The 21089-nt window shown below is 35.9% G+C and overlaps 2 protein-coding genes across 2 annotated transcripts; both read right to left on the bottom strand.

The window, feature by feature from the left end:
- Window positions 1-1398: 1398 nt before the first annotated feature.
- Window positions 1399-6532, bottom strand: LOC140861516 (uncharacterized). Its single transcript, XM_073264538.1, has 3 exons — window positions 4317-6532; window positions 2611-3967; window positions 1399-2490 (listed from the first exon to the last, which is right to left on the bottom strand). Exons 1-3 carry the CDS (start codon window positions 6530-6532, stop codon window positions 1399-1401), a joined length of 4665 nt encoding a protein of 1554 aa, XP_073120639.1.
- Window positions 6533-14176: 7644 nt separating this feature from the next.
- Window positions 14177-19882, bottom strand: LOC140864070 (probable transcription factor KAN2). Its single transcript, XM_073267978.1, has 6 exons — window positions 19080-19882; window positions 18900-18976; window positions 17792-17837; window positions 17450-17624; window positions 15800-15860; window positions 14177-14835 (listed from the first exon to the last, which is right to left on the bottom strand). Exons 1-6 carry the CDS (start codon window positions 19588-19590, stop codon window positions 14716-14718), a joined length of 990 nt encoding a protein of 329 aa, XP_073124079.1. The 5' UTR covers window positions 19591-19882; the 3' UTR covers window positions 14177-14715.
- Window positions 19883-21089: the final 1207 nt, after the last annotated feature.

Genomic DNA, 21089 nt, shown 5'->3' with positions numbered 1-21089 from the left:
AGGCTTATATAATGCCAAGGGTGTATATATGCCTTGGGCTTAAGAGGGGTGTCGGGGCCTGGAACCTCCCGGGCTTACATAATGCCAAGGGCTTATATATGTCCTGGGCTTAAGATGGGTGCCGGAGCCTGTAACCTCCCGGGCTTATATAATGCCAAGGGCTTATATATGCCTTGGGCTTAAGATGGGTGCCGGGGCCTGGAACCTCCCGGGCTTATATAATGCCAAGGGTGTATATATGCCTTGGGCTTAAGATAGGTGCCGGGGCCTGGAACCCCCCGGGCTTATATAATGCCAAGGGTGTATATATTCCTTGGGCTTAAGATGGGTGTCGGGGTCTGGAACCTCCCGGGCTTATATAATGCCAAGGGCTTATATAGCCCTTGGGATTAAGATGAGTGCCGGGGCCTGAAACCTCCCGGGCTTATATAATGCCAAGGGCTTATATATGCCTTGGGCTTAAGATGGGTGCCGGGGCCTGGAACCTCCCGGGCTTATATAATGCCAAGGGCTTATATATGCCTTGGGCTTAAGATGGGTGCCGGGGCCTGGAACCTCCCGGGCTTATATAATGCCAAGGGCTTATATATGTCTTGGGCTTAAGATGGGTGCCGGGGCCTGGAACCTCCCGGGCTTATATAATGCCAAGGGCTTATATATGCCTTGGGCTTAAGATGGGTGCCGGGGCCTGGAACCTCCCGGGCTTATATAATGCCAAGGGCTTATATATGCCTTGAGCTTAAGATGGGTGCCGGGGCCTGGAACCTCCCGGGCTTATATAATGCCAAGGGCTTATATATGCCTTGGGCTTAAGATGGGTGCCGGGGCCTGGAACCTCCCGGGCTTATATAATGCCAAGGGCTTATATATGCCTTGGGCTTAAGATGGGTGTCGGGGCCTAGAACCTCCCGGGCTTATATAATGTCAAGGGCTTATATATGTCTTGGGCTTAAGATGGGTGCCGGGGCCTGGAACCTCCCGGGCTTATATAATGCCAAGGGCTTATATATGCCTTGGGCTTTAGATGGGTGCCGGGGCCTGGAACCTCCCGGGCTTATATAATGCCAAGGGCTTATATATGCCTTGGGCTTAAGATGGGTGTCGGGGCCTGGAACCTCCCGGGCTTATATAATGCCAAGGGCTTATATATGCCTTGGGCTTAAGATGGGTGCCGGGGCCTGGAACCTCCGGGGCTTATATAATGCCAAGGGCTTATATATGCCTTGGGCTTAAGATGGGTGCCGGAGCCTGGAACCTCCCGGGCTTATATAATGCCAAAGGCTTATATATGCCTTGGGCTTAAGATGGTGCCGGGGCCTGGAACCTCCCGGGCTTATATAATAAAAAACCTTCTTTAATGAATAAACTCCTTCATTAATAAACATCGAATACAAAACACTACATAAAATATTTCTTCAAATGTAAAACATTCCATGGTTGTTTGAGGGGATGTCCCTGACTATCCTGTAGGTACCAAGTATTAGCACCGACCTTTGTGATATGGTTGTATGGCCCCTCCCATCGGGCATCTAGCTTCCCCACTTCCCCCGCTGGATTAACTCTCTTCAATACTAACTCTCCTTCCTGTAGTTCCCGAGGTTTGACTTTTCGATTATAGGCTCTCATCACCCGAGCTCTATAGGCCTCCATTCTACGAGCTGCTTTCTCCCTTCGCTCTTCAATGAGATCCAATTCTTGTGTCCGGGCTCCTTCTTCCGTATCCTCATATGCCCTAATCCGAGCTGAAGGTTGTCCAATCTCTACTGGCAGAATAGCCTCCGAACCATATACCAGGCTAAAAGGTGATTCCTGTGTAGCCGTATGAGGAGTGATTCGATAGGCCCACAACACACTTGGGATCTCCTCAACCCAATCTTTCCCCATTCCATGCAACCGAGCCTGTAAAGATCGAACAATAGTACGGTTGGTCACTTCTGTTTGACCATTACTTTGAGGATAGGCGACCGAGGTGAAGGCCTGCTTAATGTTCATCTCGGCACACCAATCTGCCAATTTCTGCCCCTGAAACTGCCTATCATTATCCGAAACCAACTTCCTTGGGAGCCCAAACCGGCACACTATGTTCTTCCACAAAAACGTCATCACTTCGGCTTCTGTTATTTTTGCCAAAGGCTCTGCCTCCACCAACTTGGAAAAATAATCAACGGCTACCAGCAAGAACTTCTTCTGTGCCCGGGCTTGTGGAAAAGGTCCTACTATGTCCAGACCCCGTTGGTCAAAGGGGCACGATGCCCATACGGGATTCAAGCTACAAGCCGGGCTATGCTGTATATTGCCGAACCTCTGACATCCTTCACAAGACCAGGTAATTTTAGATGCATCAGCCTGCAAAGTGGGCCACCAGTATCCGAACAACAATACCCTTCGAACCAGACTCATAGACCCTCCATGGTTTCCACAACATCCCTCGTGCACTTCCCGCAAGACATATTCTGTTTCCCCTTCCCCCAAGCATTTGAGCAAAGGGCCCTGATAGGAACGCCTATAAAGCCTTCCTCCTAAAATAGCAAATCTGGATACCTATCTTCGTATGACCCGGGCTTGTCCTCTGTCTTCCGGGAGGTCCCCATGGGTAAGGTACTTGACCACCGGGGCCATCCATGTATCTTCTCGGAGGACCGGCTCCCGAGCTTCTATGGCAGCCACCATTTCCCTCTGTACCAGGGATTCTTTACTAACATTTTTCCCAGTGACCGCTCTTTTAGCCAAGGCATCTGCTTCCCTATTTTCTTCCCGGGGTATCTGCTCTATACTCCAAGTAGTGAAACTGGCCTCAAGTTCTTCAATTATCTTACAATATTTTATCAATTTCTCCTCTCGGGCATAGAAGGTCTTCTTTACTTGTTGAACAACCAACTGTGAGTCACAATATATTATAATATGACTTACCCCGATTTCCCGAGCCCGTTGCATCCCAACTATCACAGCCTCATATTCAGCTTCGTTGTTGGAGGCCTGGAACTCCAGCTTTACGGCTATCTCGATTTTCTCCTGGGTAGGTAAGATCAGGATGACCCCTACACCACTGCCTCCAACACCACTGGCTCCATCTACAAAAACCCTCCATAATTCCTCTTGGCCAAAAGTGGCCACCTCTGTTAAAAAATCGGATAAAGCCTGGGCTTTGATGGCTTTACGCGGCTGGCATTCAATTTCATATTCTCCCAACTCCACCGACCATTTTACGAGCCTCCCCGAGGCATCCGGATGAGTCATGATTTGCCCTAGGAGGCTATTAGTAAGAACAGTTACCGGATGAGACAAGAAATAAGGTCTCAATTTTCGGGCTGTTATTACCAGAGCCAGGGCCATCCTCTCAATCTCCGTATATCTAACTTCCGCCCCCTTCAAAGCATGACTGACGTAGTACACAGGCCTCTGATCTCCCTTTTTCTCTTTTATTAAAACAGTTCTGACCGCCTTCTCAGTAGTAGACAGATATATCCACAATCTTTCCCCTGGCTCTGGCTTAACCAGGATAGGCAAGCTAGCCAGATGCTCCTTCAACTCCTGAAAAGCCTGCTCGCACTGCTCAGTCCAGCCAAACCTCTGGGCTTTCCGCAATACTTGGAAAAAATGATAGCTGCGGTGAGCCGACCGAGCTATAAACCAAGCCAGGGCTGTAATCCGGCCGGTCAATCGCTGTACCTCCTTGATAGATGTTGGCAAAGGCATTTCCCGCAACAGCTTCACTTTTTCCGGGTTGACTTCTATCCCACGTTCAGTGACCATGAACCCCAGAAACTTGCCACTTTTCACCCCAAACATACACTTGGCCGGATTCAACTTGATCCCATACCGCCGAACTGTAACAAAAGTTTCCTCCAGGTCGGGTATAAAACAATCCCGGGTTCTGGACTTCACCAATACATCATCCACATATACCTCCATGTTTCGACCCACCTGTTCCCGGAACACTTGTCCATCATCCGCTGATACATAGCCCCTGCATTTTTTAGACCAAATGGCATAACCACGTAACAGAAAGTACCTCCCGAGGTGATAAAACTGACTTTGTCTTGATCTTCCAGGGCTAAAGGAATTTGATGGTAGCCCTGGTATGCATCCATGAAGCTCAGCAATTCACACCCGGATGTAGAATCCATCAATTGGTCAATCCGGGGTAAAGGATAACAATCCTTGGGGCAAGCTTTATTTAAATCCCGGAAATCCACACACATCCGCCACTTCCCAGTAGCTTTTGGTACTAGCACTACGTTGGACAACCAAGTAGAAAATTGTACTTCTTTAATGTGTCCGGCCCGCAGTAGCTCTTGAACCTGCTCCGCTATCACTTTATCCTTCTCAGCCCCGAAATGCCTCTTTTTTGTAATACAGGCCGGGCTCCAGAGATGATTTTGAGTTTGTGTTCTGCAACATGAGATGAAGCTCCCATCAAATCGCCCTGATCCCAGGCGAACACATCCTTATTCTGAATGAGGCAATCTTTCAATGTTCCAGCCAACCTTGCTTCTAAGTCCCGGGCTATTTTAACAGACTTCCCTGTTTGCCCTAGCTCCAGCTCCACCTCTTCATACTCACCTTTAGACTCCTCCACAGAACAGACTTCTCTTCCCCCCTGGGCTCCTTCCTTCCCACTCTGTCTTGCCCTCTTGTAATCTACCTTCACTGTCTCGGCATAGCATTTTCGGGAAGAAGGTTGATCTCCTCGGACTTCTCCGACCTTATCTCCCACTGGGAATTTGATCTTTTGATGGTAATCTGAGGCCACGGCTTTGAAAGAATTCATAGCCGGCCTCCCCAAGATGACATTATAAGAAGAGGGTGCTTCTACTAATGTGAATCTTGTCATGACCGTCCTCTTCTCATCTCCTGACCCTAAGGTTATGGGCAGCAACATTTCTCCTTGGGGTTGAACGGTGTGCCCTGCAAAACCATATAAGGCAGTTTTTACCGGGCTCAGCTCATACCCATGCAGATCCATCTGCTCGAATGCTTCTTGAAAAAGGACGTTTACTGAGCTTTCTGAGTCGACAACCCTTCGAACATCATAATTGGCGATCCGATCTTGTATAAGCAAGGCGTCATTATGTGGTAAGTTTACTCCTTCCAAGTCTTGGGATCCGAATGTGATGATTGGCTCTGAACCCGGTCGCCCTTCCTCCACCCCTAAACTTTCCCTCCGACTCCAGGCCTTCCTAGCCCTGTTTGAATCTCCGTCAGTAGATCCTCCTGATATCATGTTAATGATACCTTTGGCAGGCCCATCTCCTGATGTCTTGTCCTTTTTTGCATGATCCATTTCTTGTTTCTCTTTTTCCCGAGAGCTGGTGACATCCCGGGGAGAAACCAGTGTCTGTGACCCCCGAAACCAAGGCACACATCGGGGCTTTTTTGGAACCGGCTTACCATCTCTAACATAAGGTAGCTGATGTCTCTGCTGCAGAGTTCGGCATTCACTGGTGTCATGAGTGCACTCCTGATGAAGCGCACAGTATTTCCAGAACTTCCCCCTAGAAACAGGGGTCTGGGTCGCAACTCCCTCTTCGCACACGTGAACAGCCCTATCTCGAGTCCCTCGGTGCGGAGCATACCAGGATAACCGTCCCATGGGATCATGGCTTTCTCTACTTCTTCCTTGTTCCCGGCCTCTCTCCCGCCGGGTTACCTCTTTCTTCTGCCTCTGAGCTTCCTCCATGTTAATGTATTTTTCAGCCCGAGCCAGCAAATCTTCGAAAGTCCGGGGTGCTTTCTTCACTAGTGATTTGAAAAATTCCCCTTCCCAAAGACCTTGAGTGAAGGCCGTGATCTTGGTTTCCTGGGCACAGGTCGGGACCTCTAAAGCGATCTTGTTGAACCTTTTGATATAGGTTTGTAGAGACTCCTCTTCTGACTGTTTTGCTTCAAATAGGCTATAGGCAGTTTTCTTATACCTCTTGCTACTGCCAAAGTGTTGCAGAAACACTTGCTTGAATTTTGCAAAGGATCGAACACTTTGGGGCTCCAACTTCTCAAACCATCTTTGGGCGGAATCCACCAAAGTGGTTAAGAAGACTTTGCACTTGATCTTATCCCCATAGCAATGTAACATAGCTACATTCTCAAACCGAGCCAGGTGCTCCTCTGGGTCCGTGCTCCCATCATACTCCCGGATTTTTGCCGACTTGTAATTTAATGGCAAGGGCTCCTCTATCACCTCCTGCGAAAAAGGGCAACCCGGAATCTTGATAGGCCAAGCCATTTTGGAACCCCCTTCTTCCAACTTCTGTACTTTTCTCCTAAGTTCATGCAACTCATCCGCCATGGAAGGCTGTATTGAGTGAATCCAAGAGCTTTCTTCTTCTTCTCCTTCTCTAACTTGGGCATTAGGGTTTGGATTACCCCGGTTCCTTTCTTTCTCCACTGTTATGTCCTTTGATTGTGGTTGCTTTGCAGCTATCAACGACTTCCGTATCATATCCTGAACATATGATTCGAACTGCTCCATAGGAATGGTAATGTTCCGGCCTTGCTGGTGGTCTCCAGGTGATGTTTGCTCATGAGAAGCCATATCTACGTCTATAGAACAAGCTTCCCACAGACGACGCCAATGATGATGGTTTATCAAACCGGGGCCCGGGTTGTCAGGGTAGTGAAGTGGGCCTGACGTGATGACCGAGCTAGTAGGTGTAAAATGTGGTTTGTCCCTCCTAGATCTAGGTGATCTGCTCACAAGGAAAAAAATGAAAGCACGTTAGTGGGGCGCCGGAAGGTTTTCCGGCGGGGCCACTCCGATGCTTAAGTCAGACTTAGAAATAGAGTGGGCTTTTAGGAAAAATGAGTATAGTGCTTTGGGATTTTAGATGAACATACCTCTATAAATGTCTGTGGCCAGGTATTTATAGGCCTTGGAGTGAGAGAGTCACTCCACATTTCTAGGGTAGTGGCCACGATCTGGATCGTGGGTGCAGGAGTGACCCACGTTTACCTATGACACATGATGGAGCCGGAAGACTCGGGATTATGGCAGTCGTGGGGGATCATGCCCTTGAGACATGGGCTTTGTCTAAGTCATGCAGATCTGGTCTCCCGGAATTCTGAAGCTCCTAGCCTGCTTTAATACAGCCCTGACTCCCCTGGCCTTTCGTGGCCCTGCCACCCCTGGCTTACCAGGGTATCATATATATTTATCTATATTTATTTATATATAACTTTATTTTTTGAGTTTTTCGAGTTCGAGTTCAAGTAGTTCGAAATATACACGAGTCGAGTTCGAGTTTGAAATTAATTACTCGATCGAGCTCGAAATCGAGTAAACAAAATACGAGTCGAATCGAGCTCGATTAGTATGCATGGTACTCGATTCGTTTGCACCCGTAGTACTGTATATCTTACTATCTTATTAAAGTAGAGACCCTCTAATTAACAAACTTTCAATTAATTGGCGAATCTTGATTTGAAATTACCATTATCTCCTAACTTAATTTTCAATAAAATCAAAATTTTTGGGCAAAATAGTCATTTTATACAGTTTTCTCTTTTCTAGTCATTAAAAACTCACTTTGTGCTCTTTGATATTATTTTATTTATAAATATGACATTCACTTTATAAGATATATATATTTTTTGTGAATATTTGTTTAGGAAAACGTTATATTTTTATTATTTTTTAATTTTATAATTTATAATTTATTGTTTTAGTATTTTTAAATTTTATAATTTATTATTTATTGTCTTTTTTTAAAAAAAATGTATGAACATTGTTGCTGCGAAATACTAGTATTGATATCTTCGAAATATTGAAATTTATATTTATAATAAAAATATGTGTGCGTGTCATGTGTGTGTGGTATAAATTGAAGAGATGGTTTGGGAATAAGGAAAAAAGGGATGTGATGGAGACCATACCTTCTGAGTATTACAACAGCTTCTGCTATCACACTTCTGTCTTTGTCTACCCGGCATTCAAGCCGGGCTATCCCTTATTAATTTTTTTATATTTTATCTTTTTAATAATATTTTAATGAGGTTAACTAGTCGAGAAATTGGTCCTCATACTTATCTTTAATTTAGTTTTACTACCATATATTTTTTAAAATAATTATTAATAATTTAATTAATTCATATTTATAATTATTTAATTATAACAAATATATCGATAAGAGATGCAATTTGTCTTTCATCAATTTATTCCTAGTCGTAATTTGTTTGTAATTTTTATTCCGAATATTTCATCAATAGTTCTGATGCACATTTTAATTACTTTAAATCCAATTAATAACATCTCCAAAAAAATCCAATTAATAATAATTTACTCTAACCCCACAAAAAAGGGGGAAAAAAAGAAATAATACTCACAATATGGAAAAGAAAGAGAGCACGAATTCAGCATCCTTTTGCAAAGCTAGAAAATCGATTTTTTTATCACTTTCAAAAAGGCCCTTTATATGGCAATTATTTCATGAAAAAAAGAATCCCAACTTCACATTAACTATATATACTTGTCACTGTGGCACATGCATTGCGTGTATACAAAATATAAAAATTAATGACTTTTTAACGAAGAATGACGAATATATAAATTTGAAAGATTAATTTATAAATTGTGAACCGTCGAATGAATTCACACGTAAAAATATAAATCAAAATTTATAAAAAAAATATTAAAGGCATTTTTGGAATACTAAAAAAGTGTCACCAAAGTAGAATTAGTAGTATACACACACACACACACATATATATATATATATAGTTTTATTATGCTGCTCAACAACTATGTCCAACTCCATGCCCACCATGTACAAGTCAACTCACCTATTGTATTGGTCAACTTATTTATTGTACATGATGGACATGAAGTTGGACATAGTTGTTGGGCAACATAAAAAACTCTATATATATATATATAACACAATTATGCAAATCCAAATGAGCATAGATCCGACTGAAACTCTCCTAGATTAATCAGGGATTGGAAATGTCTCCTAAAACACAAAATCAAAATCGGTTTGCTTTTGGTTTCTAAAATATATAAGAAATCATTAAATAATTAAATTTTGTTTTTATTTATTGACGAGAAATGAAAATATTCATTTTATGTTATAGTATAATTTTCTCGCCCCACCCTCTGGAGCTGGTGACATCGACATTTCTTTCAAATAAAATTCGAAAACAACAAACTTCTTAATCATAATTTAACTAAAACCAGTTGATTTCATAAATAAACTCCAAAAACTTCTTAATCATAATTTAACTAAAACCAGTCAATTTCATAAATAAACTCCAAATTAAATAAATTGTCTTTACAACTCCAAAATTATCAAAAACGAAATAAAATTACGGAATCGTGATACAACTTAAAAATCAGAATAATAACGATAAAACTCAAAAACTCTCTTCATCACCATCCCCAAACATGTCTGGTTTTTTTTTTCTCTAACTGTTTTTCGGTATTATCTGGGAGGAAAGAAAGGGGTAAGTACTCAGCAAGTGGAAGCCGATCGATCACATAATATTAAAACATATATATATATATATATATATATATATATATATATATATATATATATATATACATATATTCTTGACAAAATTTAAGCTTGGCTTTAAAACATAACATAATTAATAGACATATTAACATAACATATCTTATCAAGACGTAAGATAACTTATCATAATATAACTTGACTTATCATAACGTAACATGACACTGAACCGCATCATGTCCTTGACACTTATCATAGTTCGGAAATTTTCATTCCACTCTTAATTCAAACCATAACAGTGCCGCAAAAATATTTGTATCAAATAGAATTGATGTCGTATCAAGGGTAGAAAGTACTTAGCGAAGATTTGAACATATTATGAACGATAGAATTTTAAAACATACTTATTCTTTTAAAACACAAAGCCCACTAATCGAAAATTCAGTTAAATTTTGGAAATGTCAGAGACATAGAGTTGTCATATCGAAATGAAATTTGGTTAGGACATTCATAAAAACATTATCTAAATTGTGAAAAGTGGAGATCAAGTTTCGAATAAATTTGTATCCGTTTATGGACTATGAACAAAAGATGTTTTTTTCGCGAGTTGAAATCTGTGCAGAATTCTTGCAAATATTGTTTGAGAAATTCTAACCGTTGGATCGGTTTGAAATTCAAACTTCATATTGATAACATCTTATGACACAATAAGTTTTGGACTAAGTATTGTGTTTTCGAACTTGACGAAAATCTCTGCAATGTTTTGCCTATGCTCTAACCCTAGCTTACTTGAAAATTTAGGGAGAATTCCCGTCGTATATTTTTCTTAGGGTTTGAGGTTCTATATTTACATGCACCAATAGTAGTTGGTTTTAACTAGGACACATAGCTTTAAAAGTTTGAATATAATTGTATCTCCAATATTTGACTCTTTCTTGGATGCAGATAACTTAATAGTCCAATACGATTATCAAGAATATATTTTATTTGAATATGCAAACTTTACAAATTCAATCTTTTTATTATTGTTGTTATTATTATTACTTTCATCTAAAATTTGTCCGCACTACGTGGTCCAAACCAAGAACGAATTAATTAAACTGTAGGAACTAGGACGGAAACGTTATCCAAGCGGACTCACATTTCATTTAAGCTATGTATCGTAAAAATGAAAGCCTTAATTCTTAGAATTATACTTGAATGAAGCTTATAAGAGATAGTGTAGTTAATTGTTCGTGAAGTGTAAAGAGGGGTCGGGTCACATAAAAATTAGAAAACTTTTGTATGGCAAAAGTGCCTCGAGCTACTCAATGGCTTTGAGAAAAGGCAAGCTTGAATGGAAATAAGGCCTCAAAGAAAAATATAAAGTCACACTCACAAGTCGCTGTCTCCAAACAGACTCTTTCAGATCTGACGGTTTCTGTCCACTTCTGGACCGATAATCGAAGGGTGCAGATTATGACACGTGTCATGGTTCGTAGGTCGAGGTTGTAATATAAATGATAGTGTAATGATGGTATAATAATTTGACATTCTTTGAGACTGATGAACCTCTGCCCAAACAATTAAAAGTACGGATCCCATTCATTTATTTCTCATTTGCCAGCCAACCCACATGCACTATGCATTTACTTTGCTTTGAATTGGGTGAAACTAAAACAAATACTCCTTTTTAAAAATAAAAAAATAAAACAAATAAAACAAATACTCTTATTATCAATAATTAATATATCACTCCATTTATTATATGTTGGCATCGGTAAATAACAAAATAAGGCTGCACAAATTTTTTTAAAATTATTTGATGGTTTTAATTCTGTCTCCTAGCTTTTCCATCTTATTAATTATTATGTCCCTTCGAATGTTACGTTTGAACAGCCACGAGGTTAAAAAATATTTGGACGATACCGTTATCATTGATTATAGTTGGTAAATCAGAAAATGTTAGGTCTTATGATTAATATGTTACGTATTTGATTCTAATGGATTAAAAGGGGTGTCAGTACTATTGGTAAGAAGATTGTTGGGGTTTAATGTTTGTCTGAGCTGAGAGAACAATCGAAACTTGAAGCTTGATAAACTATACGTTTTAAAAAAGATTGAAGTTACACTATTACTACCTATTATAAATTTTGATAAAGTGAAAAAAAAAAATCATGTGTTACAATATAATGGATATGACCGTTGATTTAATTTTCACCACTATTTCTTAAAATAATTTCTTATTAGGTGTTATATCCAGATATCAAAACAATACACTCTTACACAACATATAATTTTATGATAAAAATACGTCTCTAGTTATTAAAACTGAGTAAATTAAATATATACATCACACATTTTCCTATAAATTTTCAGAAACAATTTTTAAATAGATTTCAATATGTGTATTGAATTGGTGACTTTGCAGACATTTATTTGAGTTTAAAATGACCGAATGGGCAACATATATATATTGTAAAATGCCGAGTTCTTAAAAACTCATCTGAGACATCTCTATATTGATCATGAATACATGATGATGTATTGGGTTTTACATAACTTTATGTAATTAATTACATTTACTCATAAGGTTTGATTTACTTTTTAGAGTTTGGGGTTGGGGTAATTTTTTTGAATAAAAAGTGAAGTATGTAGAAGAATTCAGAACAAACAATAAATAAATTGCTATACTCGCTAATTAATCATAACAAATAATTGGATAAGTTTTCTGTGAGACGGATCGATCTGATCCATATATAAAGTAAAAACAATACTTTTGATATAAAAACATATATATATTTTCATGGGCTAACTAGGTCGATATCTATCTCATAAAATTAATGTTTGAGACAATCTAGAAGAGTTTTTGTGCAAATAATTAGAGTGCATGTTTTGATTTAGTTGTTGCATAGATATCAAATGCATTTTAGTTGTTCGGATAAATTTAATGTATTAATTTACTGTTATTTAATTATAAATAAATTTCAAATACAACCATTATTAATGTCATTTGAAATATATACTTCAAAATTCAAATACAACCACTGAATGCAAGAATTATCTAAAATCGAAATCAAAATGAAATATGTTAATCTTTTCCATATAAATTGAATATGCACGATTCCCAAAAAAAAATCCATTTATGAGTGACTAATTAGTGTACAAAAAAATGTATTGAGATATATAAAAAAAATATAAATATCCCCCAAAATCACATGGAACTTGTACCAAACAAGTGTAAAAGATATTGGAAAGGTTTCAATTTCTTTCCACATTTGAGGGTTTCATTCTCTTGATATAAATCTAAAGTGTTTCAGTCTCTTTCTCTTTATTTACCATTTCCCTAAAAAGAGGGCTTCAGTCTGTTTCCATAATCCATATAATATAACGCATTTTTAATTTATTTTCCTAAAAAGGGGTACGTAAAATTACATTGTTTTTTACCCTAATAATGAATATATGAGGCAATTCAAACTTTTCATATTTGGAGAAAAACAGCAAAGTCGCGTGATTCCTTGAATGCCCATTTGTATATAAATGATATTTTTTTCCTATTTTTATGTATTTTTTTTATTAATATATTACATTTTCCATGCTTATATAGGTTTCCAAATTCATACAATCACATGTATTTTTAGGAAAATAATTTTTTTTGTACGGCTGGTTTACTTAATTTTGGGTTTTAGATCATTATATTTTCAAATTTGGGTTTGGTATCTTAACTTTTGATTTTGTTTACTATTTTAATCAAATTGTAGTGGTGACATCTGAAAAGTCAGATGTTTTTTTAATATTTTGTTAGTATTTTTCAGTTCTCCATCAGTTTTTACGATGACAAATCAGTAATTGAGCAAAAATAGTTAGTCGAAAATTAAAAGTTATTATACCAAAACTAAATTTTGACTAGAAAACTAAAATTGAACAAGTTAATTAATGGACCAAAAGAACTATTTATTTATTTTTTAAATGGATTTTCAGGTTTTCAAGAATTGATCAAATCATGAATTGATCATGATCTATTTAAATTGTCGTGATCGTACCATACAATAATTTGAGGCCATTTTATATCCACAAATTGATTGAAGGAGGATTAACAGGCATTTGTTAGGCAAACGTTAGAACATGATTGATTCGGTTCACGAGCTTATATATAGTGTTGTTTGACGAAATTTATCTAAATAGCGTACGTATAACCTCTTATATTTTAAAAAAATTATTATTATTTTACAAGATTATAAAGATATATATAATATTATTTAGAACTTTGAAACTGTGTTAAAATATTTTGATAAGTAAGACTGTGAAGCTTAAACATATTAATTTTGTTTCGTACTATGAAATCTTTTTTACAATCTGAATTAATTTTTTTAAAAAAGCATATATTAGTTGAATTCTTACAAGGATATGTGTAAGTACGATAATGCAAATATATATATATATATATATATATATATATATATATTTATTTATTTATTTATTGTGGACATATTTTGAGATCTGTATATATTAGTTGAATTCTTACAAGGATATGTGTAAGTACAATATTGCATATTTTTAGTTCATGTTACCATGTATTTTTTTTTTTTTGGGTTATTTTCTTATTTTGTGAAGATTCCAAGAAAGAAAAACTTAAACACGTGACAGTTCCGAGGAAAGATATACTCCATATGATCGAGAATATATGACAAGTTGAATCCACTAAAGAAAAATGTTACATATGCATATGCATAATGTACATCTTGGTTTACATATTTACTGAAAATTTCCCCAAATTATGTAGTAGTTATAGTCCATTTACAGTATACTCTTGTGAAATTAATACAAATGCACGTACGTATATTTCTTTGCGTACGCAACACACAGAAACATCAAACATTCTTCAAGAATAATTCTCATCTTTCCTCCAAGGTGATAAAAATACAAAATCAATTAGATTTTTAATATATTTACCTTGGAATATATTATATATATATATAATAATATTCAGATTTAAATTCCCATATCTTTTGACAGCAAAAGCATATGCTTTTATATCTTCCCTTAACTCCTTTTGTTTGCTTTCTGTCTTTCTTGTCTTCTTGTCTCTCTTTAGCTCTCTTTTTTCCTCCCTTTTTTTCCTTCCACTTTTCTTTTTTCCCCCCTCCAATTTTTCTCTAAATTGATTCTTGATTCCTTTTCACCAGCTCCCATCGGAAAAATTAAATGATTTCAAAATTATTTTTGAATATATATATTTATAATTACGAGCAGTACGTACTAGAAAAACAGACAATTAATATTATGTCTTTCACTGTGACCTCCCTAATGTGAACTCCAAATTAGGCTTCTTTGGACTTGTTTCTGATATGCTTGATGAGCTCACATCTGATATTCTGTCATAACTTGAGCATTTTGGTTCCATTTCCTTCTGCATCCAATACATGTACAACAATATACATATACGTGTGTGTGTAAGTATATATGCATGTATTTGTGTGTGTATAGACACATACTAAAGTGCTGTCACTCTATGTAAAATAGCTAGGAAGAAGAGTGTGATAAATTAACTTGAGAATAAAAGGACAGTTTTGGTCAAAGGAGTAAGGGAATAAAAATTTCTAATACTATGCAAAGCAATGCTACAAAAATGTACTATGTATATGGAGTAAGTTCAGATCAATTTTTTTTTTGTTACATATATCTGTATACTAAGACAAAATAAAGGGAAAAAGAAGGCATCTAATTAATATCATAATGTGGCAAAAAAAGTAGTATATTGAAATATATTATTGATATACGATGCAGATTTTAGATATTTTATTAAAACATGACTCAAAATTTTTCCCTTCATATAATCATTGAAATAGTGATTGTCCATCATAAACTTAATTAAGTACGAGGTACGATGGTCATGCATAGACTCTTGCCTTTCACAAAAGCTACAAAAAGAAAATTATCACTCTCTGTGAAGATCTCCCATTACTTTTCGATTTTTTTTTCTCGATTGTGTTAATAAATTTCTTGACCCCAAAATATTTAAAGACAGAGCATTAAATTATTAAATATAAATTTTGAATATGAAACCTAACACGTACAAATAACGGAAGTGACATGTCCAGCTTTACAAAAGCTTTCCTACTCACTTTATACACTAGATAGAATACATATCAACATCTAAAGAAATATGCATGAATTCCCAAAAAAGTAAAATATACATGATGCAAAATTTTCACACAAAAAACAAGGATTTTAAAAGATTATCAATTTTATGCAGAAATTAAAAAGATTATTCGTGCTCTTTTGAATTTTCGCAAATTTGTAAAATTTTTGGGAAATCAAAAGGGTATTTTAGTTATAGTGAGATATGAAGCAGATGATTGAATAAAGTATACCTCTGGAGATTGAATGTTCCCTCCACAGTCCCTCTGTTTCCCATGCAACAAAGCTTCCCAGCTACAAAATAAAGAAAGCAATGATATTTTCAATCAGTGGAAACCATGCACAAGAAAAAGCTAACACTGAAAAACAAAGCAATCTTTTACTTATACTTCCCCATTTTATATTCTTTCATAGTACAAAAAAATAAAGTGAAACCCATCCATGTGACATCCTCCCATTATTAAACATAAAAATTACAGCTTTAGCACCAAGATTTCTTCATTGGGTCCATAAAAATTTTCAGCTTTGAGGGTAAGTTTCTTAATTTCTTGGGTCCCTCTTAAAATAGTTTTATTCGAATTCTGGAACCCACAAAATCCAAAGTAAGAGATATGCTCCTTTTTAGTTTTATTTGTTCAATTGGGATTCTGTATCCAGAACGGGGAAGAAAAGTATATAATTATTTTTCGTTACATTAAAATTTTTATTATTGACTTAGATATTTTAATTTCAAGATAACTTCATGTATATATGCATAAAAAAGACGTATATATATCCTAAAAAAAAAAAGAACCGTATGATATTCAAGCTCGGGGATGTTTATGGAATTTACCCTAAAAATCGGGGAAAATTCATTTCTTTTTAAGATATTTTATTTATTTATTTTACTTGCTTAATTATGTGATTGAATGAGGAAGGATATTATTTGGATTTATTTGTCTTCAAATTCAAATTATGGGTATTACATTTAAGAGCATTAATCCTTCCATCTATTGAATTTAAAGCCAAGGAAAGAAACTTCTGGCTTGATCTAGCTCTTTATTTATTAAATTCCCTCACCCACCAAATATAAAGTTCTTGGGATCTGAATAATTGTCATTTTAATGTTTCCAGACTCAGCAGCCAAAATAATTATGCAGGTGGGTTTCGAATTAAACTCTGAAGCACGTATTTTTCTTTGCAGTTATTACAAGCATGATATTGTCTTAATTTGGGATTTTCATAAATTGACAAATTAATTATATATGTCCAAAAATTAAAGTCCAACACAAATGCAACTTTCAAATGAAACAAGCAGGCATGTATGTATGTATGTATGTCATTCTTAGACGTAACAAGAAAGATAAAATAAGGTACGTAATAGTGTGATCGAATAGAAAACATAAATTTCTAGAAAATCCATAGCTACTAGCTAGGTAAATCATAATATTCATAATCTATGTGAAAAATGAAAGAAACATATATATTTAGGATGAAATTAAAATAGTATTATGATTATTATTATATAATGCACCATTAGAATTAGATTTGTACAACGTCTTTGCGTTTGTCTCCATCCACGAAAAATGTGCGTGGACCACAAAAAAATAGGCTCAAGAAACGAGATACTAATTGATCCAACGGAGTTAATCTTTCTTCAAGCAATTTATGAACACGAAGTAACTAAAGAAAACAAGTAAATTAATCTTTAAATTTTCGTTTTTTTTTTATCCCAAGATAATAAATTTTCTCTAGCTCCATCTTTTTCTTGAGATTAATGACTCGGACCCAATAGGATTTATAGGCTTTAAAGACCTTGTATAATTAATATAGAAGATGCATGCACATTGTAGTTACAATGTATTTACCATTTGCAATAAACAAGGTAGATTGATTTTAATTACCTTGACGAATTGCTCCACAGACCATGACAGCCCTTTTCTTGATTCATATTATTTTGCGTTGGACCTTGTTGATAATTGGTTATTTCATGAGTACTCTTCTTTGAGCTCGGAATGTCGAATAAGAGATCATCCGAAGTGTCTCCAGACGACCCGTTTTCGAACTGGTCTGAATGCCCTAAACAAGGGGAAAATAAACAGATTAGGAAACTAGAGTTTTACACACACATATATATACTTTGAATTAATTCAATTATTATTAATTCTTACAAGAATATTAATCATACATATAAATTATAGTCTCTGGATTTCAAAATTAGAAAAGAAACAAAGTCAGAGGCTAACCTGAAGTAGCTGCTGCTCTATCAGTTGATTTCACAGTTCTATACATCTGCAAGTTGAAAGAAAGTAAAACCCATTTGTATCAAAGAAGAAAATGGTGCAGTAAAAAAATCAATAACTGCAGGAACTCTAATGTATGTTACGTTTTTCTTGTTACCGTGATTGCTTTTCAAATGCCAATATAATGTTTATACAGTGAAAATGTATAGTGTATCCAAGTAAATCAGTGAGGCATTTTATTTTATTAGTAAAAACATACATACATGCACATGCATAGACATAGACATAGACATAGACATAGACATGTCCAATTTTCGAGGCTAACCATGGTTAGTAAATGGTGGTTTTCTAAACCCAAGAATTTGTGCAGATATCATTGTGTCATGATAGCGTTCTGTACTTTGTTTTCTTTGTAGCCACTTGAGGAAAAATAGGTTTAAATCTTTTGAGAAATATACTACCACTCAACTGTGTTTCTTGGACTGTTTTCGATTTCTTCTTCCTTGTCTTATACTATGTTTTTTCTTTATAATTTTTTTTTTTCAAAAATGGCTTACACTTCATCTTCCTCTCTCTCCTCTTATATACACACATATTTATATGTACAATTTTTCCTTTATTATATGAAGGGTTCTTTCTTCCAAGCCAAAAAAGCTGCTTCACACTTGCAGAACCTTCAGATCTAGCTGAAAAAGAAGTGCTGAGGATTTGAGAGACCACTTGCAGAAGAGAGGAAAACATTGGAATTTGATAATTATATGCATATGTGCGTGTGCGTGATGCGCGCGGCAATGTAATTATATAATTTTAAAGACACTATTTTAAAGGTTCTTAGATTCTTTAGCTTACAAACCCCAGATAACATTTTTATTATATATATTAACTGATTAATCAAGTGCAAAAAAAAAAAAAAAAGGAAGAATATTTTTAGACAAGGGTGGAGAGAGAATTTAAAGTGATCGTGGAAAACTTTTAACTTTGCAAAGTCAAAAACAATTTGTTTCCTTCAGTAAGTGTAGAGATTTCAGGCAGAGGAAATTAATTGATAGATAATACGCCACGAATTAAAATGAATGAAGGATTTGGTTAACTAGCTAATTAATTAATTCACCTGTAAATGGGATTTAACATGTGCCAAGGTAAGATCTTTGACATCCATGAGTTCAAGAACTGATTTTGGTGTAGCTCCTGTAAATGTACGTACTTGAGTTAAAAAATCAAGAGGGGTGAATTTTTTTTTAAAAAAAAAAGAAAAGAAAAGAGATTTGGGTGAATGAAGCTAAGAGCTCACTTTCATGGCCTCCTAAGAGCTCCACAGCATGAACAAAACGGGCATGAAGCGTGGTAGTCCAGCGCATCCGAGGCGCTCTCATGCTCCGTTTAGGCGGAAACCGCGACAAAAACCTCGACCGCATTAGGCCGTGAGTTTGCAAGCAAGGATTATTATTATTATTATTATTATTAGGAGGAAATGGGAAAGGTTGAGGAGGGTTTTGATAGACCGGAATCCCTCTGATAGGCCTCAAGAAATGAAGTTGTTGGTGAAAGATGTTAGGATTTGGGGTTTGGTGGAGGAAATGGGCTGTGGAGGCGTGGCAGTGGCTGCTATCTTTTGTGGGTTTGGAAAGGGGGAGGTCGAAAGAGGGGGTGGTATCCACTGAAGAGAGGGGGTTTCTTGAATCCAAAGCCCTTTTCCAGAATTCATGATCTTCGTTTCTGATATTCCAATTGGACGAGGGTTTGGTGTTTGGTGGGCTGATTTGTAAGGAAAGGTCTGGTTGGGGGGCAGGAAATAGCTCCATAAATCGATTCTTTTTTTCTTGATCCTTTTTATGTATGTGTGTATGTCTCTCAGGTGTAATAGTATGCTGTGGGTTGGTGTTAAATCTCTTGTTTGATGATCGTGGGGCGTGAGGTTTTTCGAGGGGAATAAGGTTGAGATTGGAAGCTAAATTTCCGGGAGAAAATTAGTAATAAAAATCTTGAAATATTGGGGTTTGAGAGGAGAGGAGAGGAAAGGAGGAGTAGTTGCAGAGATTTGAAGGAGCTAGGAGAAGTCGGAGAAAGAGAGAGACAAAGGTATAGATGAAGTGAATGGTTGTTTCCTTTGTGTGAAGTATATGTGAGAAAGTGACACTTGAGGGACTATTTGGGGTGTGGGGGTGGGGTAGGGGTGGAAAGAAATTGAAAAGTTGGGAAAGCAAAAGTGATCTATCGATCGACTTTCAATGTTTAATTATTTTTTCAAGCTTCATTCCTTTTGATTTCAAATGTGGTATGTTATATATTTGAACACATGTACAATTTAAATCTAAATCGATTCATTCCTAGAGAAAGGAGAGAAATTCATATTTAGATTTCATATATTTTAACTCAAATAATTTTTTTTTTGTCGTCAAACATGTATATATTTTTAATTTCATTTAATATTATATTTGGTTTTGATCATCTAATTGATCAAAATTTTTAACTCAGTTCAACTTATTGTTTTTCTATATATATTTTTATTTTCGTTGAATACTGACATATCGTCACGTATATGAATGATATATATACTTCATATAAGGATATTGAATATTTTTATTGGAAATATAAAAATGACATACTAAGAGTAAGACAATGAAAAATCCAATCTAGTCATATAAATTGTCATGTTTTTGTTTTCATCATCTAACTTGTAAAAATTGGATCTTAGTTCTCTAAACTTTTTTTTTTTTTAAAAAAAAATGAATTTGGTCGCGTTAGAAGGATGATTTTGCGTCGGACATATAAATTTTTTTTCGAACACACATCAACTATTTACAACGTCATATTAGTACTCCAGAGAAATCAAACATAAAACTGACTAAAATTAAGTTTTCATGATCACGACTCATTTATAACACATAGATGACGAAAATTGAGAATACGAAAAATTGACGATTTTCCGGCCCAATGCATTTTCTTAAAGATTTACTTTTCTTCTAATTTTATAAGAGATGAAATATTTTTCTCAATAGTATACTTTAGGAGGAAAAAGAGGAAATTTTAGTGTTAGCTTTTAACGTGTGTATTTGTCCCTCAACAAATCATGCTCTTTTTTTGAGCAAAGACTCTTCATTAAATAAAAACCAACCGGTTGGTATCCATCTATGTAAAATTTCCTTTTTTATTATTATTCTATCTTAATCTTCATTATGCAAAATTACTAAACTCTACATTTATTTGAAAATAATATTATATGTACCTATAAATATAAAATATTATTTATATAATGTGACGCACAATTATCCAAGTTGTCTTAATGTGTGCAATATCTAGC

Source organism: Henckelia pumila, chromosome 4 (genome assembly GCF_033568475.1).
Source record: "Henckelia pumila isolate YLH828 chromosome 4, ASM3356847v2, whole genome shotgun sequence".
NCBI classification, from domain to species: Eukaryota; Viridiplantae; Streptophyta; class Magnoliopsida; order Lamiales; family Gesneriaceae; genus Henckelia; species Henckelia pumila.
The sequence above is the reverse complement of the archived record's forward strand: the minus strand, read 5'-3'. Positions and strand labels throughout refer to the sequence as shown.

Bases quoted from the DNA above. Each gene is read 5' to 3' on its own strand.
- LOC140861516 (XM_073264538.1), bottom strand. From the start codon at position 6,532: ATGGCTTCTCATGAGCAAACATCACCTGGAGACCACCAGCAAGGCCGG. The intron at 3,968-4,316 runs GTGATAGCGGAG...TAAAAAATGCAG, and splicing joins TCGGGGCTGAGAAGGATAAA to GGGCTATGTATCAGCGGATG. The intron at 2,491-2,610 runs GTGGTCAAGTAC...CGTTCCTATCAG, and splicing joins AAGATACATGGATGGCCCCG to GGCCCTTTGCTCAAATGCTT.
- LOC140864070 (XM_073267978.1), bottom strand. From the start codon at position 19,590: ATGGAGCTATTTCCTGCCCCCCAACCAGACCTTTCCTTACAAATCAGC. The intron at 18,977-19,079 runs GTGAGCTCTTAG...GTACATTTACAG, and splicing joins GCTCTTAGGAGGCCATGAAA to GAGCTACACCAAAATCAGTT. The intron at 17,838-18,899 runs GTGAATTAATTA...TTCAACTTGCAG, and splicing joins ATGTTAAATCCCATTTACAG to ATGTATAGAACTGTGAAATC.